Source organism: Rhinolophus sinicus, chromosome 2 (assembly GCF_057876585.1).
Source record: "Rhinolophus sinicus isolate RSI-liver-muscle chromosome 2, RSI-T2T, whole genome shotgun sequence".
Taxonomy (NCBI): Eukaryota; Metazoa; Chordata; class Mammalia; order Chiroptera; family Rhinolophidae; genus Rhinolophus; species Rhinolophus sinicus.
Window position 1 is genome coordinate 160,750,334 of NC_142502.1, and position 27,913 is coordinate 160,778,246.

General features: G+C 42.9%; 1 protein-coding gene across 2 annotated transcripts; it reads left to right on the top strand.

The window, feature by feature from the left end:
- The first annotated feature begins 8 nt into the window (after positions 1-8).
- ABCG5 (ATP binding cassette subfamily G member 5) lies at positions 9-26,361 on the top strand. 2 transcript variants are annotated; one of them, XM_019748630.3, is made up of 13 exons: positions 9-327; positions 972-1,093; positions 9,963-10,099; positions 10,172-10,270; positions 14,045-14,177; positions 15,301-15,440; positions 16,455-16,584; positions 17,062-17,275; positions 17,354-17,559; positions 18,373-18,511; positions 19,805-19,990; positions 23,882-23,994; positions 24,840-26,361. In XM_019748630.3, the coding sequence occupies exons 1-13, from the start codon at positions 182-184 to the stop codon at positions 25,031-25,033; spliced, it is 1,959 nt and encodes a 652-aa protein (XP_019604189.3). In that variant the 5' UTR covers positions 9-181; the 3' UTR covers positions 25,034-26,361. The 2 variants fall into 2 exon arrangements, with proteins under 2 accessions (XP_019604189.3, XP_019604190.3); XM_019748631.3 differs by lacking the exons at positions 23,882-23,994; positions 24,840-26,361 and adding an exon at positions 21,638-21,872 and having other exon boundaries at positions 40-327.
- The last annotated feature ends 1,552 nt before the right edge of the window (positions 26,362-27,913 follow it).

A 27,913-nucleotide genomic window follows, 5' to 3' on the forward strand; every position in this document is an offset into this window, starting at 1 on the left:
CTAAAGGTACATCAGATAATGGCTTTTGCGACCAAACCCCATCCTGCTGCTGAGAAGGCCTAAGGAGGGACTCCGGGACCAGGTGAGGAGTTGGCAAGCAATCTGTGGCTGCCTTCTCAGCTGAGGCCACTCCAGGCAGACTCAGGCCAGAAAATTCACCAGCCTTTGCTGCTTGTTGACCATGAAGGAACACCCATTTTGGGCCCCTGTGGGGTCCTCAGGACTTCAAATAAATAGAGGCTCCCAGTTCTCGCCAGAGGAGGTTCCTGCAGCTGCTTCAAAGCCTCGACACAGCCTGGGTGTTCTCCATGCCTCCTACAGTGTCAGGTAAGCTATGCCTCTTCCGCCCGCTGGGAGCTTTGACCTGTGGTCAGGTGGGGCATGTTCTGAGAGGACTGGGCCTTTCCCCCTTTCTGCTGACTTTCCTCACTGGGGGGGGGGGGCATGTATGGGGGCTTTCACTTCTTCTTTAGTGGATCCAGGTGCAGAGAGGAGAGAAAAGGGCTGCCAGTAGGACATGAAGAGCAACGGTGAATGGCGCCTCCTCCTGCCCGTGGCTGGACCTGGAAGCCATGCCAAACACGGCAGTTGTGCTGGCCCCTCCCGTTGTGCCCCCCTTGTGTACAGCCCGCTTTATATGGATGGAGAGGGCTTGGGGAATGGGGGTGCTTGCAACACGAGGTGTAATGAAGCCAGGTGAAGGAATGTAGGCTGGACCTAAGGAATAAGCAGTGTCCTATGTGCCATCTCCCTGCCAGCCAAAGAGAGCTGGCACTCAGAGCAGCTGCCAGGCCAGGTGCTTTACATTAGAGATCTTCTTCTGTCACTTCCTGCCACGGTCTACAGTGGAGGACCCTGAGGCTGAAACACTGAGGAACATGTCTGAAGACAAGCGGGGTCGTTGGGGGACAAGGGTGTGGCCCCTTCCAAGACCTCACACTGCCTTTTTCCTCTTGGGGTTTCCTTTAAAGCCATCGTGTCGGGCCCTGGTGGAACATCACATCCTGCCGGCAGCAGTGGAACAGGCAGATCCTCAAAGATGTCTCCTTGTACATTGAGAGCGGGCAGATCATGTGCATCTTAGGGAGCTCAGGTAAACTTGGGAAGGAGTTTTCTAAATTCTCAATAAGCATTCAGAAAAGGCTGTGACTTGATTTGAACACCCCACTGAGGAAACAGATTTAAGTTGTAGCAAGAAGGCCGCAAGTTTGACATTAGAATGAAATCTAATGACATGTCAGACTACGAAAGGGACCTGGTATTAACGTGAAATCTTTAAAAAGATCCTTGAAAAAGAATAAAGTCCTGCCTAACGTGTAAGCTAATTCATGTTTCAAAATATGGAAAGCACCTAGCACAGTGCCTGGTGTATCGGGGTGCTCAGGAAACACAATTTCTCTGAGCCGTACCTTGCCTAGAGATAGGAAAAGGAAATAAACTCGGTGATGCCCATTTATTCCCCCATTCATTGGTCCTTCTTTAAATCATGATGTATTTCAATCATATAGGCAAGAATAGAGAATGAAAATAAAGAATGTTCATGTATTAACATCTGGCTTTATAAATCTTTTTTTTTTTTTTTGTAAAGAGGGCACATCTCCCAGTGGCCCATGGGGGGATCGAACCAGCAACCCTGGTGCTACCAGCACCACATTCTAACCAACTGAGCTGACCAGCCACCCCTGGCTTTATAAATCTTAACATCATATCGTATACCAGATCCTCTTTTTTTTAAAAAAAAGGAATTAGATATTAGCGATTCCACTGAGGCTATCTATGAGTCCATTCCCCACCTCATCCTTCTCCTCCTCTTTCCTGGGATAACTACACTTGAGCCGAATTCAGTGTGTCTTTGTGTCCCTGGATCAACCAGTGATTGTCCTGGGAGGGTGTGGCCTCCCGTGAGCCAGCTCCTTGTGGCTGAAGGCAATGCCCTGTGAGGGCCACAGCTGTGAATCCTCAGCGGGGTGGATGGGTGGGTGGGGTTGCACTGGCCCTGAGGGGCTCTGTGTGACATATCACAGTGTCCACTACACTAGGTTATCCTGCACATTTTGAGGTTAAGATTCTGACAAATTGGCTTCACAGGAGCCTCTTGATTGAGTTCTTGTTTGTGGATTGTTGACATGTACTACCACTCTCCACTTCCATTAATCTTTTTTAATAGAGCTGGATAATGTTAAGTCTGTGATGAAAGTGAAGCATGATCGGCCCCTTTCAGCCCAGGGAGTTAAATCCACCGCCGCTCCCCTGCTACAGCAGCTGGACGACTGGAGGGCAACAGTAGTGTGAAGGTTCAATGAAAAGAAATTCACTGACTAAAACTTTTACATGTTCCTGAGATTTCCTGTCAGTTCCTATTTCCACTTTTTAACCACTTATAACTATCTGCATGTATCGTAACAGCCAGGACCATTCTAACTTCCCTTTTGATAATTATAACGTACTTCCTTAAAAAGAACAACGGCTGAGTTATCCCTATAATAATTTGTTACTTGTTGCCTTCCTTGTATAGGATAAAAAAGGGTGGCATGGAGCAAGCCCACAACAAGGAATTGAACCCATCTTCTCAGAAGTGTGTCCCACAGGCCAGTGTCATGCTTCATGCACATCTCAGCAGGGCAGTAGGTGGGGGCCCTCGATCTGGGAGCTCATGGTTGTTTCTGATGATACCTAATCATGGTTTGATGACAATGTCCATCCTTTTATACTGGACATGAATTCACAGTAGACTGCAAGTTCCAGGAGAGCAGGAACTTTGTCTTTTTTTTAATTTTTAATTTTCCTGCTGTGTCCTCAACAATTAGAACAGGGCTGGCTACATACAGCGGGTGCTTCATAAATATTTGTTGAATCAAAGGGTAAATCAATTATATGAATTATTCTTAGCATTTCATAAAATGGCATTATTTCATTAGTGTCTTATCTAGGACGGCATTGCTTATCAAATCTTTTTTTTGTGAGGCAAAAGATGACGTAAGGTGTTCAAAGTCTCACTAGAGAATGGTGGAGAATGCAAGCCTGCCTAAGGTCACCCAACACTCCAGGGAAAGGTAACTTTATTGGACTCATTATTTGCTATTGATGAGGACCGACACTCTGGGTTGCATGTTCCCTCGCAGCACACTATTTAGTTACAAACGATTTCTGTCCTTTTAGGAAAGATAACCCCAAAGGTCAGGGTTTTATTGCCCTGTACGACATTAACCTTTTTTGTTTTTCTTTTTTTTTATTGTAGTAAAACAAACATAAAATTTACCATCTTAACCATTTCTAAGTGCGTAGTTCAGTGGTATTAAATAGATTCACGTTGTTGTGCAACTATCACCATCACGCATCCCCAAAACTCTTTTTTCATCTTGTAAAACTGAAACTCTGTACCTGTTAAACTCACTCCTCTTTCTCTCGTCCCTTCAACCCCTGTAAACCACCATTCCTCTTTTAGCTCTATAATCTGACTACTCTAGGTAACTCATGTAAGTGAAATCATACAGTGTTTGTCCTTTTGGGATTGGCTAAGTGGCATAATGTCCTTAAGGTTCATCTATGTTGTAACATGTGCTAGAACTTCCTTCCTTTTTAAGGCTGAATAATCTTCCATTGTATATATGATACCATATTTTGCTTATCCATTAATCCGTTAATGGACACCTGGGTTGTTTCCACATTTTGGCTATTGCAAATAATACTGCTACGAACAAGAGTACACAAATATCACGGTAATTCTATTTTTAAATTTTTGAGGAAACATCATAATATTTTCCACAGTGGCTGTACCATTTTATATTCTCACCAACAGTGCACAAGGGTTTTAATTTCTCCTCATCCTCACCAACACTTGTTATTTTCTGTTTTCCTTTGTTGTTGTTTTTTTATAGTAACCATCCTAATGGGTGTGAGAGCTTGAGCACCTTTTCATATGCTTATTGGCCATTGATATATATATATACACACACACACATATAAATATGTATGTACATATATATATATACATATATATATATATGAATGCTTATTATATATATAATGCTTATTGGCCATTGAGGTATATGTGTGTGTATATATATATATTCGGTCATACTATTGAAATATTTTTATATTTTTGACATTCAATTTTATTTATTTTAATTTCCGGTGTACAGCATAGTAGTTACACATTTGCATAATTTAACAAGTAATACCCCTGACTAGTCTAGTACCCACCTGGCACTATATATAGTTATTACCATATTATTGACTATATTCCTTATGCTTTACTTTACATCCTCATGACTATTTTGTAACTACCAATTTGTACACCTTAATCCCTTCACCTTTTTCACCCTGTCCCCCCAAGCCCCTCTCATCTATCACCCCAACAAATCTAGTATCATCTGACACTATGCATGGTTATTACAATATTATTGACTATATTCCTTATGCTATACCCTACCTCTCCATAATGACTTTGTAACAACCAATTTGTGCTTCTTAATCCCTTCAACTTTTTTCACCAATACCCCCAACTACCCTCCCATCTGGCAATCATCAATATGTTCTCTGCATCTATGAATTTATTTCTGTTTTGTTTGTTAATTTTGTTCTGTAGATTCCACATATAAATGCAATCACATTGCATCTGTCTTTCTCTGTCTGATATACTCCACTCAGCACAATACCCTCCAGGACCATCCATGTTCCCGCAGATGGCAAGAACCCATTCCCTCCCATGACCGAGCAATATTCCCTTGTATATATGTACCACCTCCTCTTTATCAATTCATCCATTGATGGACACCGAGGCGGCCTCTACATCTTGGCCATTGTAAACAATGCTACAATGCACATAAGGATGCATATGTCCCTTCTAAGTAGTGTTTTGGGTTTCTTCGGATAAATACCCTGGAGTGGGATTACTGGGTCCTTCTTTGTCTCTTCTTATAGCATTTGTTTTAAAGTATATTTTGTCTGGTATAAGTATTACTACCCCATCTTTTTTGTTTGTTTGTTTTCATTTTCATGAAATATCTTTTTCCATCCCTTTACTTTTTCTCGGTGTGTGTCTTTCAATCTGAAGTCAGTCTCTTGTAGGCAGCATATGTGAGGGTTTTGTTTTCTTATCCATTCAGCCCTCCTATGTCTTGTGATTGGAACATTTAATCCATTTTCATTGAAAGTAATTGTTGATAGATATGTAGCTGTTGCCATTTTATTATTCATAATTTTGATATATATATTTTTTTCATCTTAAAGAAGTCCCTCTAACATTCCTTGTAGTACTGGTTTGGTGGTGATGGACTCCTTTAGCTTTTACTTGTCTGGGAAGATTTTTATCTGTTCTTCAATTTTAAATAGCCTTGCTGGGTAGAGTAGTCTTGGTTGTAGGTCCTTGTTTTTCATCATGCTGAATATTTTGTGCCACTCCCTTCTGGCCTGCAAAGTTTCTGTTGAGACATCAGCTGACAATCTTATGGGAGTTCCCTTATAAGTTACTAGTTGCCTTTGTCTTGCTGCTTTTAGGATTCCCTCTTTGTCTTTAACCTTTGCCATTTCAATTATAATGGATCTAGGTTTGGGCCTGTTTGGGTTCATCCTGTTTGTAACTCTCTGAGCTTCCTGTACTTGTATGTCTATTTCCTTCACCAGGTTAGAAAAGTTTTCAGTCATTATTTCTCCAAATAGGTTCTCAATCCCTTGCTTTCTCTCTTCTCCTTCTGGTACCCCTATGATGCCAATGTTGTTATGCTTGATGTTGTCCCAGGGGGTCTCTTAAACTTTCCTCATTTTTTTGGGTTCTTTTTTCTTTTTGCTATTCTTATTAGGTGTTTTCTGCTACACTGTCATCCAAATCACTATTTGATCCCCTGCTTTATCTAGTCTGCTGGTGATTCCTTCTAGTGCATTTTTCATTTCAGTTACTGTATTCTTTACTTCTGACTGGTTCTTTTTTATGGTTTCTATGTCCTTTTTTTATGCTTGCTATCTCTTTGTTGAAGTTCTCACTAAGTTCCTTGGGCATCTTTATAACCATTGTTTTGAACTCTGTATCTGGTAGGTTGCTTGCCTCCATTTCATTTAGTTCTTTTTCTGGAGTTTTCTCCTGTTTTTTCATTTGCGATATATTTCTTTGTTTCCTCATTTTGGCTGCTTCTCTGTGTTTGTTGCTACATATTAGGTAGATCTGCTATGTCTCTCAGTCTTGGCTGGTGGCTCTATGTAGTAAGTGCCTTGTGAGGACCAGCGACACAGTCTCACTGGTCACCTACATGGGTGCTCCAGGAGTGTTCCTTGTAGGAGGGGTTTGTGTGTTCTCCTGCTGTAATTGAGTCTTGGTTGCTATTGGCATGTCAGTGGGTGGGATTGATTCTGAGGCTGATTGGCTGTGGGGTTTGGCCATGTCCACAGCTTATGCGCTACTGTGCAGGGGGCTTACCCTACTGAGTGGAATTCACCCCAGTGGACTCTGGTGCCTGTTGAGACCATCCTTTGCGTGTGTCACTTGTGGGGTTAACTAGGCAGTGTTCTGCTGTGGTCTGTAGCTAACCTCCAAATACGTTGGGTCTTGGACCTCTTGGAAGGGGCTCTGGTGCAGGACCAGTTCTCCCACTGCCTGTGACTGCTCAGCGACTACCTGGTAAGATCTACAAAGTGATCCATTGTTGTTTGCTGCCTTTTCTAACCCTCGTGGCACATGGTAAAGGCCACGCTATGAACTCAGGACATCTGCCAATAGTACCAAGGCCTGGGATAGCTCAGGACACCCTGAGACCTGCTGCTACCTGCCAGCTCCCTTAAGGTTCAGCTGCTGATAAAGCCTCGTGCGGTATGCAAGTTGGGTGAGACAGGATCTTGGGAAGTCACTAGAGCGGGAAGAGTCGTGGTCATCAGGTTAATGTAAATTCTGGTTTGGTGCCAGTGCTGAGCCTGAAGCTACTCAACAAAAGTCTCAGAGCACACTAAGGCTAGTTGCTGCCCGCTGGAAGCCTGTCAGACTCTGATAGTTTTCCAAGAAAGAGTGCAACGCAGGTGGGGTTGGCTGCTCTTGGAGAAAGTGCCTCCTGGCTTGGGATGGTTGGGTGGGGCAGTGTCCCAGTGAATCAGCAGGGTGGAGCAGCAGAGTTCATCAGGCCAATCAGATTCAGATTTGGCCATTTGGTGGTAGGCTCAACACAGGAAGGATGGTACCTGCCCACTAGGCTGCACAGGAGGAGGACCTCACACAGGGGAAAATGCCAACTGTCCTCCAATCCTCCCCCTGAAGCCACATAACTCAGTCTGCCCCCATATGTCTCTGACCCCTCCCAAGTCACTGTCCTTCTGCCGGAGACCAAGGTGACTGCCTGTGAGCAAGTCTGTGTGTGGACTGTTTAAGAGGACATCTGAGTTTCCTGTAGCCTTTCATCCCCAATGGTCAGAATCCCCACTATTTTTCACAGCCAGATGCTGTGGGGGCTCTTCTTCCTTGCACCAGTACTCCGGGCTGGGGAGCCTGGTGTGGGGTCCCTCACTCCTCAGCGGGAACCTCCATGGCTGAGGTATCCCTCCTGATTCTTAACTGCCACATGGAGGTTTGGGCGCAGTCTGTGTTTCTGCCCCTCCTACCAGTCTGGACATGGCTTTTTTATATTTTTAATCATAGGACTTCTGTTTGGCTAGACTTCAGATGGTTCTCTGGGTTGATTGTTCTATAATTTAGTTGTGGTCATGGGAGGACATAGGCACAGTGTTTATCTACTCCACCATCTTGGATCTCTCTCATATATCATTTTTGGAGAAGTGCCGATTCAAGTCCTTTGCTCAGTCTTGAATCAGGTTGTTTGTTTTTTTATTGTTGAGTTTTAGAAGTTCTCTATACATTCAGGATATTACTCCCTTATCAGGTAATATGGTTGGCAAATATTTTCTCCCGTTATGTGGGTTGCCTTTTTACACTAAGGATAATGTGTTTTGGTGCCCCAAATTTTTAATTTTCATGAAGTCCAATTTATGTATGTTTTCTTTTGTCACCTGCACCTTTGGTGTCATATCCTAAGGCATTAACTATTTTTTATGTCTAACTTTGCAACTTATTCTAACCTTCTAATCTCCACTGCCTATACATAGTATATATGAATGAACTTTCTCACCCTGTTGGTACCTTCATTAATGAGTTAATAAATATTTGACACATATTCAGAAAAGAGTATTAGCTATCTATTTCCATGTAAAAAGTACCCTCAAATTAAGTATGGCTTAAAACAACAAAAATCATTTATTATATCTCAGGGTTTCTGTGAGTCATGAATTTGGAAATGACTTAGTCAAGTAATTCTGTCTGGGTCTGTCATGAGGTTGTAGTCAGAAGTAAGCTGGGGCTGCATTCATCTGAAGGCTTTGGCAGGACTGGAGAATCTACTTGTAAGGTGGCTCCCTCGCATGCTGGCTAGGTAGTTGTGCTCACTGCTGCTCAGTGAGAATGTGTGACATGAGAAAAGCAAGAGGCCCAGGAGAGATCCCTGAATGTCACCCTCAGGAGGCTGAGAGGAAGCAGCCATTTATAGAGAAGAGCAAGTGACACTGTCGAATGCTGCTGAGAGGTTAAATGACATACAGAGAAATGCCTATCGTATTTGGCAACAAGGAAGTAGCATCAATGACTGTAGGGAGGCCAGTTTTGATGTAGTGATGAGACTGGAATCCAGGCTACAGGATACTTGGAGCTTCTGTTGGAGCTGAGATTGGATCCCAAAAATGTAAGGCCAGGAGGGGAGGAGGCTTCTAGTTAGAAAGCCACACACAAATCCTAGTAGTAAGACTGGGAAATTTCAGGGCACATTTTGAAAGATAACCCCAATGAAGTCATATTTTGTTTCTTTGCTCTTATCTCTTCTCCATGCTGACCTCTACCTTAACACCCTGGGGCTAATTCTGAGCTTTGTCAGTCCTGGGATGGAAAAGAAGACAACTGCTACAGGAGTGTGGCTTTTTCATGTTTGTACCCCTCGTAGCAACAAGCAGTTTCTTAAAATATTTGAGCAAAAGGTCTTCTCTTTGGTCTTGCACAAGTCATCACATCCTCAGTAGAAGTCTCTTGGTAGCTTTTCAGACAGTTCAGAACCCCCTGCCCCTTTCCTCTGTTATGAATTCTAACTTTTTCGCAGCCTTGGATAGGGCAGGCCTGGTGACACCTGTTCCTGTCTCCGTTACTTTCTAGGCCTGTGTAAACTTATGTCCAATATGAACAGGAGATGCCTAAAGGCATCACCTAATCTCTAACCCTAGAAGAAGTAAACCAGGGGAAATAGTAGCATCTGGTCACCTCAGCGCCAGGGAGTTAGCTCACCACAACTCCTCTGTGGGAAAGTTCTTAGCGACAACCAGCTGGGTTATACTCAAGGCTGTTAGTGCTGGCTGAGGCCAATGCGGTTTTACCAAAGGACTCGCTAAGCTAGTGCTTTTCAAATTCTTATGCATAGAAATTACCCAGGGATCTTGTTAAAAAAGCAGAATCTGATTCAGTAGCTGTGGGCCAGGGCCTGAGATTCTGCACCTCTAACAAGCTCTCAGGTGATGCTCTTCCTGCTGGTCCCCAGGCCACACCTGATTAGCAAGACTCTAGGTGGTGTCCTCTACTTTCAGGAACTACCAGACTATACCAACGGGCCCCCCAAAGAAATTCAGATGTCCTAGGATCAAACGTTTCCAAGAGCCCTGGTTTTCCTTTTATTCTGATCCACTATTTTCTTTTTCAACCCAAGACAGCATTAAAATCAAATAATCAGGTAGACAAAGCCCCTCCAGCCCTGACCCAGGTGAGAGAAATGGCTTGTAACCCCTTTCACTTGGGGGGAAAGCCGGAAAGACTCATTTCTGCCATGACAATTTGACCCACGAGGCTACAGAGAACAAGTCAGAGCTAGACCGAGGGTTCACTGAGAGTCTTGGGAAGTTCCTGTGATGCATCATGGAAGGCCTTCTCCAGGAACTTCTCTTCTCGCCCCCAGGCTCGGGGAAAACCACGCTGCTGGACGCCATGTCCGGGAGGCTGTGGCGCACGGGGACGTTGCTCGGGGAGGTGTGCGTGAACGGCCAGGCGCTGCGCAGGGACCAGTTCCAGGACTGCTTCTCCTACGTCCTGCAGGTGGGCACGTCCCCGGCCCCAGCTCGCTGCAGCCGGGGTGTGGGACAACGCTGACGCCTCCCTCTCCCGCAGAGCGACACTCTGCTGGGCAACCTCACGGTGCGCGAGACGCTGGGCTACACTGCGCTGCTGGCCATCCGCGGCGGCTCCCCGGGCTTCATCCACAAGAAGGTGGGTACCGCCTGGCCTCACAGTGGCCCTGGCCTCCGAGCAGGGGCACCAGGACATCACCCCCCAGTGGCTTCCCACCTCTCCTTCCCTCCCCTTGTGCATTCCTCTCTATTCACTATTCACTCCGTTAGAGTCTAGACCTGCGCTGTCCAGTGTGACACTGACTAGTCACGTGTGGCTTGGAACACTTGAAATGTGACTGGCCCTAACGGAGATGTGCTGTGAGTGTAAAATACATACCGGATTTTAGAAACTTCGTCTGAAAAAATAGCATGTGAAATATTTCATTAATAATTAAAAAAATATTGAGTATAGGTTGAAATAATATGTTGGCCATATTGGGTTGTTAGATTATGAAAATTAATTTTGCCTGTTTCTTTTTGCTGTCTAAAATGTGGCTACTAAAATATTTAAATTCTACGTGTGGCTTGTATTTCTGTTGGCTGGCGCTGTCCTAGGAACACTGTGTTTGAACAGATAGGGTTCATTTCCCCCCTGTGCTTTACCCTGCAGCCTTGTTGAGACTTTTCTCAGCTTTCTTTGAGGCATCCTGAATGTGCCTCATATGAACTGGATTAAAGTAGCAAAGGAAGGAACTATTGAATGGTCACCTCTGTCTAGATTCCGATCTGTTTCTTTAAATGCACCCAATTTGGAAGTAGCCACAGGTAAACCCACAGGGACCTTACCTGGAAACATTGCCTCATTTCTGTCTGGACTGTGAAGGCCTGGACTGAGAATGCACAGAGAACCAAGGACAGGTAGATGTGCCGTGCAAAACAGGCACAATTCCCTGGGAAATGGGCTCTCAGGGCTGCTAGAGGAGACCTGTGACATCTGCCTCAGATGCTTCACCACCCTGAAGCCTCAGCGAGCTTCCTCCTGGGCACACAAATTACATGTAGAGTTCAGGCTCCAAGGATGGCCTTTCTTTAATGCCACTGAGCCTCCAAGAGAATCCTTCATGTCGGCAAATGATGTAGCAAGTTACCCCATTTTTATCAGGCACGGCTGAGCCTGTCCCCAGAGAGTTTCTCATCTTGTCCCTGCCCTGGACTCTTAGGCAGGGCTTACAGGATGGGACTATGTCTGAGAGTCCTAGACAATCATGGAGTACAGCTTTCACTCCAGAGGCACCTTAGCAACGGCCCTGGCCCTCAAGAAGGACCATGGCCCTGCGGAGTGATGCCTAAACCTGTTTCCTCCCTGGAGGTTACTTAAGACTGCTTAGAAGGCATTGCAAGGTTGCTATTCTACCAGGTCATATCTGGGCTCTCATATCTGGCTGGCATCAGGCAGGACCTGTTCACACATAGTATCTCATTTCATTCTGGTGTCATCCCTGAAAGGGAGGCATTTTCTCCTGACACCCAAGGAGATTCAGATCAAACGGGAAATGGCAGAGCCGGGACAGTAACCGAGGCCCTCAAGCTCCGTCTTCCCCCGTAAGTCCCCAGCGTCTGCTGAGTCCCACTGTGGTCTGAGAAGATGGAGGTCAGAGGTCAGCTCAGGGTGAGGCACGTGCATACACACTTGATTTAGCGGCACTGACAGTGAGTGAGAAGTGAGCCCCTCTGCAGGCTGACTCTGCTTGCCTTAGTATTCCTCTCTAAAATGGGTCGGAGATGATCGGATTGCTATTTGGGTGGGAGAAATGTAGTCATGCACAGATTCTTCTGAATTACTGACACTTTTATGTCAAATACCCCACTGAGAGAATCTGACAAAGTTACTGCGCTCTTTCCCCAGAAAATGCACATAGTTGCATAAATATTCAGTACAGTAAGTCACAGGTACCTTGTAATGAATTGATGGCAAATTTCTCTCCCTGGTGAATGTTCCCTCTCCCTGACACCGGCAGCCCCTAAATGTCCTGCAAAAGTTCTGCCTGCTTGAGAGTATTTTCTGAGCAAATCCAGTTCACAGGGTATAAAATCCTGCAAAGTAATTGAGATGGAAGTGCTGGTGATAATTGAGGCCAGAGTACAGCAGATGTGCTTTTGTCCCCTGAGGAACCTGAACATAGGCCATGGTCGACATGGGCGAGCTGTGTCTGCTGGGCTGTTGGCTAAACCTTGTACTGCGTGGACCACTTGACAGAACAGACGGTCCTGCTCTCAATCCCAGCTCTGCCATTTGAAATGACATGACCTTGGGCAAGTTATGGACTTCTCTGAGGGTCTGTTTTCTCCTCTACAGTAAGTAGAACAATAACGCACCTCTCCTGGAGTTGTAAATCTATCAGTTTATGTGAGGACATAGCATAGAGAAAGCTGGTGATCCCAGTGGATCCCAATGGTCCTCATGGTCCCTTTTAAAACTCTGAATTCCATTCCCAATAGTGTTTGCAAAACATGGGAGAGGCTTCCTGCCAGGATGAGAGACATCTGAAACAGATGCAGTAAATGTCTTCTGTGAGCATCCCTTCTGAGCCAGGAGGGGCAAGCTTTACTCCTGTCTTGCTGTTGCAGAGCAGACGAAAGGGATGCTCAGGAGTCTGCCCTGCATGGTGAGGGCATAAACCCGGCCACGTCAAGAGAGCTCAACTCCCTGATCCCTCTTCTCTGATGGCAAGAGGAAAGCCTTCTTTTTTCCAAAACAAATCATACTGGTTTATTTATGCAGGTTTAACCTTCTCATTATTTCTTTATATCTGTTTCAGATGTGTCTCTCCTTTTGGTCAAAGCTTCCTCTATGCCTTTGATCCCAACCCCTGTGTCCTCTGTAACTTTGTTTCATATTATCAGCCCCTCTTTTACGCCAATCTTGTTTGTTGTTGTGAATTTTTTTAAATGCAGTGTTTTGTTTCTTTTTTTTATTATAAAAGTAAGCATCGCATTAGAGGTGCATGGGAACAAAACTCATTACCATATGTCTACAAAACTCTCCTTAGTCCCTTTCTATCTGCTTTCCCAAGGGCTTCTGCAGAGATGGGGTCCTCGGTAAGGGAAGGGCCAGAAATAGATCACTGAAGGGTGTCTGGAGAGGGGATAAGCGGAGGAAGAAGGAGAGGAATGAAAAAGACCAACCTTCTTGATAAGAGAGTCAGTAAAGAACTTTTTTAGTTGTTATTGTTGTAGAGGAGTTGAGAATGAAGAGTAAGGAGGGGTTTCGAGGAGCTGCAGGGTATAAGATAAGTAGCATGTGGAGAATTGGGGGGGAAAGAAGTGTGGCTGTAGGTTATAAACTGAGTCCTCTTTAAGGTCCTTAAAGAGATTCAGTAAAGATTGGCATTATTTTTTAATTACTTTTGATAGCTGGATTATATTTCTTTGATGTAAAACCACACTGATATTGGACCATGGGGGGGGACTCCAGGATTTATTTGGGTATACAAGGGAAATCAGGTTTATTTCATGCCAAATTGTATTTTTAAAAACATATGAAACATTTATTATAATGAAGATTCAAAAACCAAAAAATGAAAAGAACAAGCTATATTGTAACTATGTCTTTGGGGGATTTTTCGGTCTGGGCTGGACTAACTGCAGCATCTGAAAATAGGAGTCCAGTAAAGTCTCCACTGTTTCTGGGGGAATTTCCCCGAAGTAGATATAAGTAGATTTTGTTGCTCTAAGGATTTTTTAAAGCAATTCATATTATTTCTTTTCGTCAGCCACATGTATGATGTTGTGATTTGAACCGAATTGGATTTTATTGTAATAGGTGTGCATGCAAGGGAAGTGTGCTTCCTGTCCCATGGCACCCTCAGGCCGTGAATTGGAATGGCCACCCGTCAGTGACCAGCCTTCCTGCACTTTGTGTCTCCTCCAGGTGGAGGCAGTCATGGCGGAGCTGAGTCTGAGCCACGTGGCAGACCAACTGATTGGCAGCCACACCTTTGGGGGAATCTCCAATGGCGAGCGGCGCCGGGTCTCCATCGCAGCCCAGCTCCTCCAGGATCCCAGTAAGTGGGACCCCTGTGTCTGCAGATACACTAGGCCCTTTCTCTATAGTCTCCATTGTGAAAAGGGTTTGTTCGGAACTGAAGTCACTGAGGATTTTCAAACTCAGGACCCAGTTTCTTGGGAAATACTATGTCGTTCCTGATGCTCTTCTGTCCCCCAAGTACAAAACAGCTCCTGGACTTGGAAACACTGCATTTGTGTTTTCATGTTCAATTACGGTCGCCCCTGATTTTGGGGGCCTGCCCTATCCATCCTCACTTCTTACTAGAGCAGTACCACTGTGTCTGCTGTGGAAAGCCAGTGAGTTCTGATGTGACTAGAAGTATTTATGAAATGGGAGCGATTAAAGTGGGACTTAAAAGTGCATATTTTGAAGGAAGGGGCTATCAAGATGGGTAACCTGTCAGCTGGCTCCCCTGCCTGGATTGGTCATTTTCCCCACCCCCTGGGGAAACATCACCACTATAAGCACCTGGAAGAGGACATATTGCCTCTGGATACTTTCTTCATGGGGTTGAGGAGACGGGAGGGAGAGAAATGGGGAAGACCAAAATTGCCTGCTCTCCACATGGTGGCTGGTCACTGGAAGGCAAGTAAGAGAGATGTTCTCAAAAGCCTTTGCCGCTTTTTGGGGTAGGAATAAGCTACAGTTATACCTGCTAAAGAACCCAAGCAGCTGCCCACCTCATATTTTGCTTCATGCGTCCAAGATGTTTGCAGTGCAAAGACCCTGTTGGTGTTGATGACATGAAATGAGGTTGTGTCATTTGAACCAGCCTCCTCGCAGCCTTTTAGGAACAACTCGGTGCCAGCCTGCCAGCCCTTGTTCCCTCAGGGTCCCCTGGACGGAGCCCAAATAGTCCATCCTGCCATGTGACAGGACTCATTTGGCTGTTGCTGCCCTGCTCCCTGGAGGAATGTGCCTGGAATGTGCTCCAGAGCTGGGAAGTCAGGCTCATTCTCCTGGGCTCGGGCTGAAAGACAGCTACATGCAGGGACTTCTCACTGTGCCATTTGGATGGGGTAAAACAGCTCAAATTAGGGACGTTCAAATTTCTGAGTTTAGAGCACAGAGCCCAGGCTCAGTGGGGACTCTGAAGTCTGCCCCTTCTTTGCCGGCAGCCATCATGCTGTTTGACGAACCAACCACCGGCCTGGACTGCATGACGGCGAATCAGATCGTCGTCCTGCTAGCAGAGCTGGCTCGCAGGGACCGCATTGTGATTCTCACCATTCACCAGCCCCGCTCTGAGCTCTTCCAGGTGAGAGGGGGACCTCTCTTGTTCTTTCCTGCCCGATTCCTCAAGGGTGGTACCTGTGTGTGTTGAGATGAGAATCACGGGGTAGAGATTAGTACTCAGCAACCAGAGCAGTTGGAGCCAGGAGCTCCCGATATGGGTAAAGGATGGAAGCTTACTTCCGTCAGCACTAGCTCATGTAACCCGCACACCTGTCCTGTTAGGTGGAGATCAGTATTTTCACATTATAGAGAAGAGTGAGACTTACTGTGTTTCCCGGAAATAAGACCTAGCCGGACCATCAGCTCTAATGCGTCCTTTGGAGCAAAAATTAATATAAGACCTGGTATTATATTACAGTATATTATATTATATTATATTATATTATATTATATTATATTATATTATATTATATTATATTATATTATATTATACCTGGTCTTATATTAAAATAAGACTGGGTCTTATATTAATTTTTGCTCCAAAAGATGCATTAGAGCTGATGGTCCAGCTAGGTCTTATTTTCGGGGAGACATGGTAGAAATGATACAAAATTGAGTTAAGGTCACACAGTTAATAAGAAGCTGGAATTGGCATTCACAGTTCAGTGGGTTTCAAAGGCTGTGTTTTTCCACTAAATTATGTCAGTTACCTCACAAAAATCTCACTTTATCCTTCCCGGATCCTTTTCGGGAGCTATTATTTATTGTCTTTTATAGATGAGGATCTGAGATTTAAAAAATAAAATAAAGTTTGTCCAAGGTGACTCACTGAGTGGCACAGCTGGGATTCAAACCCAGGTCATTGATCAGCTGTAGTCGTTCTCCTCGACCCCAGATGTGATTCTGGGTGCAGACTGAATGCATAGAGGCAACCCAGTCTGAAAAGAATAGGGATGCATTTCGAGTGTCTCCAATGGATGAAGTAAGAATACTGATACATGGCTGAGATCATCAAAGGACTGACTGCTTGGAAACTTTTCTTCCATAAGGATGTGGTGACCTGATTATACACTAATACCATCTGTTGTCTAATCAGCTCTTTGACAAAATCGCCATACTGAGCTTCGGGGAGCTGGTTTTTTGCGGGACACCAGTGGAAATGCTTGATTTCTTCAATGGCTGCAGTTACCCTTGTCCTGAACATTCAAACCCTTTTGATTTTTATAGTAAGTTTTTCTTTCACATTCATCATCATAAATGTTTTTTAAAAAAATGTATCATCTCAGATTTCTGCTTGGATGACAACAGCACGAGTGAGTTTTATTTTTGCTTTTGTTTTTGGTGTGTTCCCTCTTCAAGGAATTAATTTGGCCAGTCAATTAACTTGGCATAGATCGATCACCTATCAGAATGAGATGGGGATCTCTGTTAAATTGGGGCACCCCTACTTTGTCAGAGAAAAATTAGCTGAGCTTCTGAATTCTCCCAGACAGTCCCAGTGGGATCCCTGTGGCCCTGCTTGTAGCTTTAAAATACTCTGATTTTATAGGTGGGCGTTAACAACAGGTATTATTTCATGGGATGAGGTATTATGCTTAGTACTCCTAAACCAATAACGAAACATATGTTATTAGCCATTGTGTATATGCTTGATTTCTTCATGTAAAAACACGTGGGATATTTCTTTTGGGGAACAAATTTAGTGGACCTGACATCAGTGGATACCCAAAGCAAAGAACGGGAAATGGAAACCTACAAGAGAGTCCAGATGATTGAATCTGCCTACAAAGAATCAGCAGTTTATCACAAAATCTTGGAGAATATTGAAAGAACAAAACACCTGAAAACATTGCCGATGGTTCCTTTCAAAACCAAGGATTCCCCTGGAGCTCTTGCTAAACTATGTGTTCTCTTGAGGTAAGAGCCTCATTCCATTACAGGTGCTTAGACATCCACCAATACAAGAGAAGGAATTAAAACAGGGTTGTCTTTCAGGAGAGTGACGAAAAACTTAATGAGAAATAAGCTGGCAGTGGTCATGCGACTGGTTCAGAATCTGATCATGGGTTTGTTCATCATTTTCTTCCTCCTACGGGTCCAGAACGATGTGCTAAAGGGTGCTTTCCAGGACCGCGTGGGTCTCCTGTACCAGGTTGTGGGCGCCATGCCATACACAGGCATGCTCAACGCTGTGAATCTGTGTAAGTGCCATGCCTGGGAGGTGTGCCCCAGGGGGCAGGGTGGAGGGGGGAGCCTCCTCGCTCCCTGAATATCTCCCTTCTCCAGCCATCACTTGCAAATCTCCACCATTATCAGGGTATTTCTCTGAGCTCAACCTGGCGCTCCTCAGATTATTTCTCTGGGGAAAGGTAACTACGGAGCTACTCACCCTTCATGTGAATTAGCTCACCAGGTGGATCTCTCTGAGGGCCTCTAAGGATCCAGGGGAACAGGAAGTTATGAGGTGCTGACAGGCAGGGTTTGGAAAGGTTTATTGGAAGATCAGGCCTGATATCCTGTTTTGGCCATTAGAATGCACAGTCCATGGGGCTGATACCTGGCCAACTTTGTACTGGTACATTCTTCTTGGAGCCTATTTTAGGAGAGTCGGCATCTAATTTTCAAACTCAGTGGGAGCCCAGAAGCAGTACCTAGTTGCCTGATGCTCTGTGCCAAGACCCTCCACAAAATGAGGACAGAGTGCCTCCTGTCACTCATTCGTGCCCCTTTCGCATGTGTGTTCTTGAATTGGTGATATCCCTCCCCCCACTTTAGGGAGAAGGAAATAAATTCTAACAACTTTTGCAACTGTATTGTGTAACTCAGGGAGTGTAGATTTCTGGGTTGGGGGGTATTTATAGTTCTGGGGATGGAAGGCCCCCTCTTTCCATGACTTGGAAGCCCCAGCTGGTCCTTAGCATGCAGCCCCGACAGACCTTGTTCAGCTTGGGCTAGCCCTCCCTTCCTCGGCTCTGAGGTGACCAACTGTTGTGAAACCTGCCTTCCGTGCCCAGTTCCTGTGCTGCGAGCTGTCAGTGACCAGGAGAGCCAAGATGGCCTGTACCAGAAGTGGCAGATGCTGCTGGCCTACGTGCTACATGTCCTCCCCTTCAGCGTCATTGCTACCATGATTTTCAGCAGCGTGAGCTACTGGTAAGAGGGTGTTCACAGGTGTTCAGTCCTCCTGGGCCAGGCCACCTGGGTGGGTCCCAGAAGGCCAGTGGGCCCTATAGAGGGAGAGCTCCAGGGCAGAGAGCCAGGAGGTTTTTAGTACTTTTCCCACATCAATATTCCTGTTTAGCAAAACTATTAACATGTTTGATGACAGGTGGAGTCTCGGATCCCACTGCAGCAAGTATGGCCTATGCCATGGAAAACCTTTCCCAAATCTGTAAATTGCCACATTCCAAAAAAATCTGGCCCTAAAGTGTTTCAGAAAATGGATTGTGGACATAAACAAATCTCCAGATGACTTTAATTCAAGGAAGTGTAAGATTAGTATAGTAAGGAAGCACAAATATTATGCTAAGGAAAATAATAATAATAATAATAATAATAATGGCTAACACATATTGAGCACTTGCTTTATGTCAGGCACTAAGAGCTTTAAATGTACTAATTCATGTAATCCTTGCAACCATTTAATGAAGGTGGTATAAATATCCTTGATTTGTGGAAGAGGAAAGGCAGATGGTCTTGAAGAGTGGTAGGGAAGGGTGGATACAGGAGAAGCCAACTCCTTTTTCTTACTCTATAAATGGAAGGAAGAGCAGCCATGGCTAATGGTTGTTGAGGGCATGCGATCACTAGGGAAATGTTATTTGGTGAAAGGAATGTAAGAGTTAAGGGACATGGATATAGGGTAGTTTAGAAGAAAATAAAGGTCAAATCGGTAGAAAGGGTTAGTAGAATAAAAGACAAGCATGGAATGGAGTAGGCCTGGGAAGGGCTAATCTGATGGAAGACGAAAGCAGTGAAGGGTTTTCACACTATCAATAACCCCACATAATAGGGATGAGGTTCAGGGAGGGAGGGGCTGAGAGGCAGGTCGGGTGAGCCCTTAGCCTTAGGGTAGTAGGTCAGCTTGGGTAGGACCAGTGGGGATAGAATTGCAGTTATTTATGGAGAAGTCTGGAGAGTTCAACAACCCTAAGTACTGCAGTTAGTTCTGACCATTGTTAAGCGTTAATATTTTCCTAGGAGAGCTGAAAGAGCCGTAGAAGGGAAAAGGTGGCTGACAGAAACAATTTGCAGTAATAAGTGGTCTCAAATATTGGCTCTGTACCCACAAGCCCTTTCAAATGGGAAATTGATTTGCCCTGCAAACTCTTCCCCCATCTTCCCTCCCACTAACCACCATGGACTCATTCACAGAAGGCAAGTGTGGTAATATTTTTCTGAAATGATAACCTTTGGAGAGAAACTAAAGACCTTATGTTTTTCTAGGACTCTGGGCTTATACCCTGAGGTTGCCAGATTTGGATATTTCTCTGCTGCTGTCTTGGCCCCCCACTTAATTGGTGAATTTCTAACTCTTGTGCTACTTGGAATGGTCCAAAACCCAAATGTGGTCAACAGTGTAGTGGCTCTGCTCTGCATTGCTGGGGTGCTTGTGGGGTCTGGATTTGTCAGGTAAGTCATGATGAGTCAAAGGATTTAGGCTGGTCTGATTTGTTTTTATTGATCGCCTGATCATGATGGTTATTAAGGAATTCCAGGGGAGAGCTACATGACACTGGTTAAAGGTACCACCTTATAATCTGGAGTATTTACAGTGCTTGCTATTCATTAGTGCTTAGACCTTAAACTGTTCGCCATTTGTTCAAAAATATGTCTTCACACTGAGAATCAGGAAATGACAAGTTAGGCAAGTTATCAATAAGATTCACGTGTAATAAGCCATTATAACAACAGGAGGAAAAACCAATCCATCCTCCAGAAAAACCCACAGCCTATATTACAAGCTAAATAGCATGCATTTAGGTCATTTCTGCCCCTGCACTGTTGAGTCTCTATTCCACTTTGAAATTCCCGGTTACTTTTAGGAAGTAAGAATAGTCCAGTAAGAAAAGAGCCTGCACGATAAAAGACTGTTGAAGAAAGTATCAGGACTAGAAGGACACACACCAAATGTTAACAGTAGCTCTGGATGATATATATTTTTTCTTCATATTTTCCTATATTTTTGTGAATTTTCTATAATTGACCAGCATCATTTTATAACCAAGAAAAAGATATATAAATAAAATGTAGCATATACAATATAAAAGAAATATTTTATATTAAAAATATAAAAATAAGAATAGCATAAATAAAAAATATATACATATATGAAAGTAGTAGCAAGAAGGGGGGAAAATTTTAGAAGGGTAAAATGATCCCAGGCAGACGATGTGAGTGGGGTCTAGTAAGTAAACTATGGGTCCCTGAGGAAATGTGAACAGGGCTCTGTTTCTTTGATTTAAAAATCAAATAAAGAAAAAAGCTATTGAGCATTTACTGTATGTAATTATATTTGTATGTTTAGTTATTTAACTCTCAGAGCAAGGTGAGAAAACTAAGCTCAGACTTAGCTCCAGTCCCACCACTGTGAAGATTGTCCCAGGATGCACCTGGCTCCCTGGAGAGAGGACTGACTCTGGAGTCAGAGACTTCCTCTATCACTTGGCTGCCGTGTGACCACTGGCCAGTCACTTTTCTATCTAAATTAGTTCCCTCATTTATGAAATGGAGAGCCTGCCTCAAGGGATCATGAGGAGCAAGTGAGATAATCAGTGTGAAAACAATTAATAAGCTGTAGTGAGTTCTAGAAAGTGAAGTGAGCTGGGTTTTGATCAGTCGAGATTTTTTTTCTTTTACAAAGACACCATTATATTGTATTTGTCTATGGTGTTTTAAGTGATTGTTGGCAGCTATGGAAAAAGTCCACAAATTAAATCACCCCAAGGGCACGGAATCAAGCCAGCAAGTGATAGACCCAACCTTGGGCAGCAGGCGACCCCTCTTTCATATTTCAATCCTTATGGGTTCCAATCAATCTGGCAATATTTCATGTATTTGGTCCATAGGAAAAGGGCATTAATTCTTAAAAGAGAGGCAGAGGCCAACATTAACAAATGCTGTTGGCTGCTTTGCAAAATCTCAACATCCCGACGTTTCACCTGGATTCTAACTCTCATCACTAAATTATCTCTGCTTCTGGAGGCCACATCAACCTCCTTGTCATTAAGTTTATATGTTTCCCTCAAATCATCATCTTCTCTGACTACCTCCCTGCAGATTTGTGCTTTCGGCTGCCTCCTCCTTTAACGACAAGAGCCTGCACGATAAAAGAATTCACTATTCTTTCTGCTTACAAAATCATACAAGTTCTTGGGGATGTGTGGAATGCACACCATACAGAAATGTATGAGGAAGAAAGTGAAAGATACCTAACGTATCACAACCCAGAATTAAATTTTGTTGTATATCTTGCCAGATGTTTATATAATTTTTAATAAAAATGAAATTGTACTATTTTGAAGAAGTAAAATATATATGCTTTTATTTTCCCAGTTAGCAGTGTAATGTGGACAGTCCCATGTCAACATATTTAATCTAGGGCTCCTCCCTCTTGAAAGTATTCCAAGGATTTCTATGACATAGCCGGTTCTCCTCCTGTGTCTTTCACTGACCCATTTGTCTCCCTCTGTCACCTGCACGAAGCCTGCCCACCATTCCCTTGGCTGGATGAGCTCTCCCTTTGTTTCTCCCTTTGTTGTCTCATAGCCCATCTCACGCGCCTCCTGTTGCAGTCTTCTTTTAATAGATTGCCAACCTCTTCAGGGCAGCAGCTGTGTCTCATTCGCATTACAGTTCTTCTCAGTGGCCACCCCGAGGCTTTGAACCCATTTAATTAGGTTTGCAAAAAATACTTGTTGAATTGAGCGAGTAAGTGAATGACGACTCTGGCTGCCTGGACGACCGACGCACGGATCAGTCACCACATCCTGTTGGTTTTCTTCTCTGATGGCAAATCACAAATGCATGTGGAGATTGGACTTTGTGTTTCGCCTGGTGTGGTGCAGTACAAGATGATGGCACCGTTCCGACCTCAAGGAGGAAAACTCCAGTCCGCTGGGCAGCCATCCTCTCGCAGCCATCGTCATGTTCCGCGCCTTTGTCATCTCACACTTGAACTTCTGCTGTAGCCTGCTTCCTCTTTGCTGTTCTTAATCTGTCCTTATTCTGGTCCATCCTACTTGCTGAGGCCACATTTTCTTAAAACACGGATTTCATCATGATCTCGCTCATGATCCTTCACTGTCAATCCACTGCAAGGCCCTGAAACAGATGGTTCCTGGCTACCAGTCCAAACTCCCCTACTACGGCTCCCACTTCAGATCCGCTGCTTCAGCCTTTCTAAGTCCATTTGGTCCCATGCTCAGGCCTCGGCATATCTGTGCCCTCCAGTCTGCCCTCCTAGAGTGTCCGTCCTTTACCCTTACATTCTCCCCAGATTCCTACCTATCCTTTCCGGTTCGCAGCCTCTCAATATGGCTAATTCAATTTTGTGCCTTAGAAAATGGCCAAGAACTGAAAATCGTGGCGTTTGGAGGTCACTTGGGAATAACTGAAATCATATATACTAAATACAAGAATGCCATGGACATATGGTACTGGTTTCTAATACTTTCTAGTCACACATCATTCCCCATTGTGTATCTTAAGGGTATAGCTTCTGTGTCCCCAACCACATTGTTAGTTCTTTAGGGGTAGGATACTTCTTTTGAATTCCTCAAGCACCTAGAACTAGTGCTTTGCAAATAAAAAGAATTTAATACATATATGTTGATTGATAGAAGCTACAGAGTGGACCAAGAAGGCCACAAGGTCAGCATGAAGTTTCTCCTGAAACAGGCTGAAGAGCAGACAGTTCATTTTCACAGCGAATGTCTGTTTCCTCTCTCCATCCATTCCGCTTGCATTGTAGTTCTCATTTCATACACTAGCGCCTTAAAATCTCTGTTTAACCACAAATATCTTCCTCTAATGTGATGTGTTAGGTGTGTGTTTTATTTTTATATCAATGGCACTTACCAAAAAAATTAGACACCAATTCATCATCAAGGGATTGTTAAATCAAGGTTTTTACTATAATATCAACCACCAAGCTGTGATAAAAAATGATGGAGTGCTATGCTTATTGACTTGGAAGGACGTCTAAGACATATGTTTGTTTAAAAACCAGTGGGGTAGGAAAGATCCTAAAGAGGTTATAATTCCATTTATGTAAAATCTTACAAGCACACATATACACATGTCATATATGTCACCAAAATGTTAACAATAGTTATTTCTGGACAGTGGTATATCTTTATACTTTTCAGTATTGTTTGAAATTTTTTTATAGAAAGCACAATTTTTATAATGAGTGATGAAAAACCATATTCATGTTGGGAAAAATAAAATAAGGGTTACTTTTCATTTGGTAGGACTATTACCAGAACCTACTAAATTTCATCTCTTTCTCTTTTTCTTAAGAAACATAGAAGAAATGCCCATTCCTTTTAAAATCTTCACTTACTTTACATTCCAAAAATATTGCTGTGAGATTCTTATAGTCAATGAGTTCTATGGACGGAATTTCACTTGTGGTAAGTCTTTTTATTTTGGAATATTGTTTCTACATATTACTCTGATGAAGCAATTTCCTGAGGGAAATGTGTTTTTTCAATAAAAGCCATATCTTACAATAAATAGATTTAAAACCTCATTTTGAAATTAAAGGCCAACATTCCTCTAATTTTTAAAATAAAAGAAAATAGCAGTGGTCAGGTTAGTCACCTGTGAAAGGTCAATAGCTTCAGGCCACTCTGACATTATTAGAAAATGGCAGATCTATGTACACTGAGGTAAATTCCAGTATATTTTGGATAAAATCGGTTCCTACACCTACTGAACAGGCTGAAGCAGGTTGCAGTGGCTTCTTGTTCCCAAAATGTACACAGTATATAGTTGAGTAAAGCCACTTTTAGCAAAAGTCTGTTCCCCGATCCCATGAAATGGTAGTGGGAGCATAACAAGGTCCTCATGGCCATTGGAAATCCCAGTCCACTCTGTGAAGACAACTAAAGGACAGGATAGACTTGAGTAGTTGTTTTAAATCTCTTTCAGTGACAACAGCAGTAACCTTAAGATAGTCAGTGCTAAGTGATGATGCTGTTTATCTGTACTGTGGTAACGAATACATACCCAGACTAGAAACAAACCCGATTCCATCTTCAAATGAAGCCAAGGCCCAGAACACTGACTGTTGCTTCATCTAATTATGAATTCCAGGCTCTCGCAAGTGTCCTGTATCTTCCATGAAGAAGGGTACTTAGCAGGTGCTAAGAACTTGGTGGCCATTTAGTAAATACTTGCTGATTAAACTACCCGGGATGTGATTTAATCAACTAGTATTTACCAAATCTGACATTGTCGATCTTTTCCCTGGCAGGCAGCTCAAATGGTTCTGTGACGGCTAATCCAATGTGTGCCTTCAATCAAGGAACTCAATTCATTGAGAGAATCTGCCCGGGTGCAACATCCAGGTTCACAGCCGACTTTCTGATTCTCTATGCATTTATCCCAGTTCTTGTCATCCTAGGAATAGTGGTTTTTAAAGTTAGGGATCATTTCATTAGCAGATAGGAAAGAACGTTGCTATGACAGTGGAACTTAAGCCCCAGATGTACATGATGGCTTGGAAGGTTTGAAATAAGTATGACACGTGTTTCTCTCCTGATAGTGCATCTGAAGTCTTGTAAACCATTAAGACTCCATTGGTACCACTTGGATCCATGCAGGCCTTGAATGCTATTCCAATTTGCAGGGGGACATGTGCTACTTGGAAATTATGACTAAGCCAGTCCAAAAATGTAGATAATAATAATTCATAAAGTTATGGAGACTAGTACGACGGTTTCCTTTGTTCTAGACAGAAAAATAGGTCAGTTAAAAATTTTTTGCTTACATTTGATGAAGGATTCAATGAAAACAAAACATTTGGGTGATTACTGACTGTAAATAACAGATAAAGGAGTGATGGGTGCACCTGAAGCAAAGCCTCATGCAGAATTGGGTAAGAATGCTTTCATCATCATTTAAACGCCCATAATTATGGGCACATGTCCACATGGGGGGGTCTGAGTCACGTACAGAGGATGGCGGACACATGTTAGATGATGAAGACCACGGATACAGAGCACTCAGTGATTTTACTGAGAGTGAAAAATGAAAAAACCTAGAACATAGCGCACCAGACAAACCTCTGGTAATGTTTTTAAAAATTAGTTGGCTATTTGCCAATTTCCACTCAGTTTACTTATAAAATTAAAAGTAAATGTTACTAGATAAAGTATATGCATTGAGAAATGACATCTTTAAGGTTAGAGAGTAGCTGATATTTAAAGTCCGTATAGAAAAGATGCTCAACCGACACAACATTTACACTAAGAAGAACAGGGTTACACACTAGGAATTCATGTTCTTGAACCGTGTAGAGAAAGAATGCTGATAACTACAGACACATATATTACATATTTTTAGGGATGAAATGTATATAGATTGTATATAAATGGGTTACATACTAAATGACTGATTTTACATACTAAATTCTGATTGATCTTCAAGTAATTCATGTATAGGTCTGAAATGAAACTGTCACAATGTTACCATCGTAATTCTGAGTGAGAATATCTTAGAGAGTACATAGACTTGTTCAGTTACTATGACCTAATGTGTAAAGAATGATAAATTACCGTATTTTGCCATGTATAACGTGCTCCCATGTATAATGCGCACCCATGTTTTTGGCCCAAGCTTTCAGGGAAAAAATATCTTTTGTTTTCATTTTCCAAAGGATTTTCCAATAATTTTTGTAAAAATATCAGCTAGATTGCTACCTCCCGTCTAAAGTGTACGAAGAGAAATGTCACGCTGTTCACCCTGTGGTAATAAAGTCGGCATCATCTGTCTTATCAAGTCAGAGTCACTTACTCTGTGGACAACAATACGTCACTCTTCGCTCTTCGTTTCCTTCCGTTGAATCGTGGGCTGAATTTGCTTTTGTTGCAAGTTCATTGTAAGTTCAACAAAACCTATTATCGTATTCCAGGGTATTATTTTGCATACAGATATTGTTATTGATTTCTAGAGTTACAATTTTAACTCACAAACATAAGTAAAAGAACTGAAAACATTTATATAAATGTGGAATTAGTACTACCCATGTATAATGTGCAACCTTATTTTTCCCTCACAAATTTGGGCAAAAATGTGCGCATTATACATGGCGAAATACAGTATACATTTGCAATGTCTCACATTATAATAGAAAAGATCATTTCATTAAGGAAACCACGGTAAAATTCTGTTTTGTAGAACAGTATTTAAGAATCTGGAGACATTGGTAAATTACCAGAATAGTATTGTCAATTTTTATAAAAGGTCTTTGACACTGATGATTATGGCATAATAGTTACATAATGCCCTACAGATTATATATGTCACATCAATTATAGACAATTCTGGAGATGATAATCTATTAAAGTAGTTTAAAGAGTCCCACAGGAACCTCTTTTGAAATAACTGATTTCAACTTACTGAAGATATGGGTGTACAATGTAAGTGGGAACATTTTCTACTATTCATATGTAGATGAATTTCATTCTCGCTCAGAAACATTTGGAAAATTGACACAGCACATGACTTCAAGCTATTAAATGTTAGTGAAACCATCTTAGAAAAACACAATGACTTTCAACATGTGACAATTTGAGTCTTAAGTTAAAAATGGACAGAGATGTGTAAGAAAATCAAATTATGTAATAAAAATTCCTGTTACTATTGTGGAATAGGCTGTTCTTCCCAGCATGTCAGTGACGCTTCTGAGCTCATAATGCTTACTATTAACTTAAAAGGAGCTCTTTCTCAACAGCTGTCAGGCATGGCACCTGTCTGCTCCTTAAATTGATATACATTTCTTGGAAATGTGCTACAAATCCTGTGCTCAAGAGTGTTGGAACCACATATACTGCCACTAGTTTAGGAATTCTTATTTTCTTGCAATCATCAGGGAGCTTGCTATTCACTCAGATACCACTCAGCAATCTTGGTATTCTTGGGGTTAGTGGGTGTGCTTATATGAAGCTGCGTGCGTGGTATATTGGAATCAACATATTTTATTGTGGAAATAAAAGAACACAGAGCAAATAACTTTCCTGGTTAATAACAGTAATTATACTTACCCCAAATTGAACTTGGCTAGCAAGTATACAAACCTACAGGACTGAAAAGTCTTCTTAAAAGCTATTCCACCTTAAAGATTATCGTGGTTATAACCAACTCATGAAATTTTGCCGGCTTATTGGCGTAGCATGTGACTTCAAGCTACTAAATGTTAGTGATACCACCTTAGAATACCTCCTTAAAATTGCCCGTTTTTCAAAAAATTATACTCAACATAAGTATGTCAGAATCACTGGAAGTGCTGATTAAAAATGCAGGTTACTGAGCTCCATTCCAGAATCA

Coding starts and splice junctions, on each gene's coding strand:
- ABCG5 (XM_019748630.3), top strand. CDS start 182: ATGAAGGAACACCCATTTTGGGCCCCTGTGGGGTCCTCAGGACTTCAA. Junction 16,585..17,061: donor AAACCCTTTTGATTTTTATA/GTAAGTTTTTCT, acceptor GAACAAATTTAG/TGGACCTGACATCAGTGGAT. Junction 23,995..24,839: donor TGGACGGAATTTCACTTGTG/GTAAGTCTTTTT, acceptor TTTCCCTGGCAG/GCAGCTCAAATGGTTCTGTG.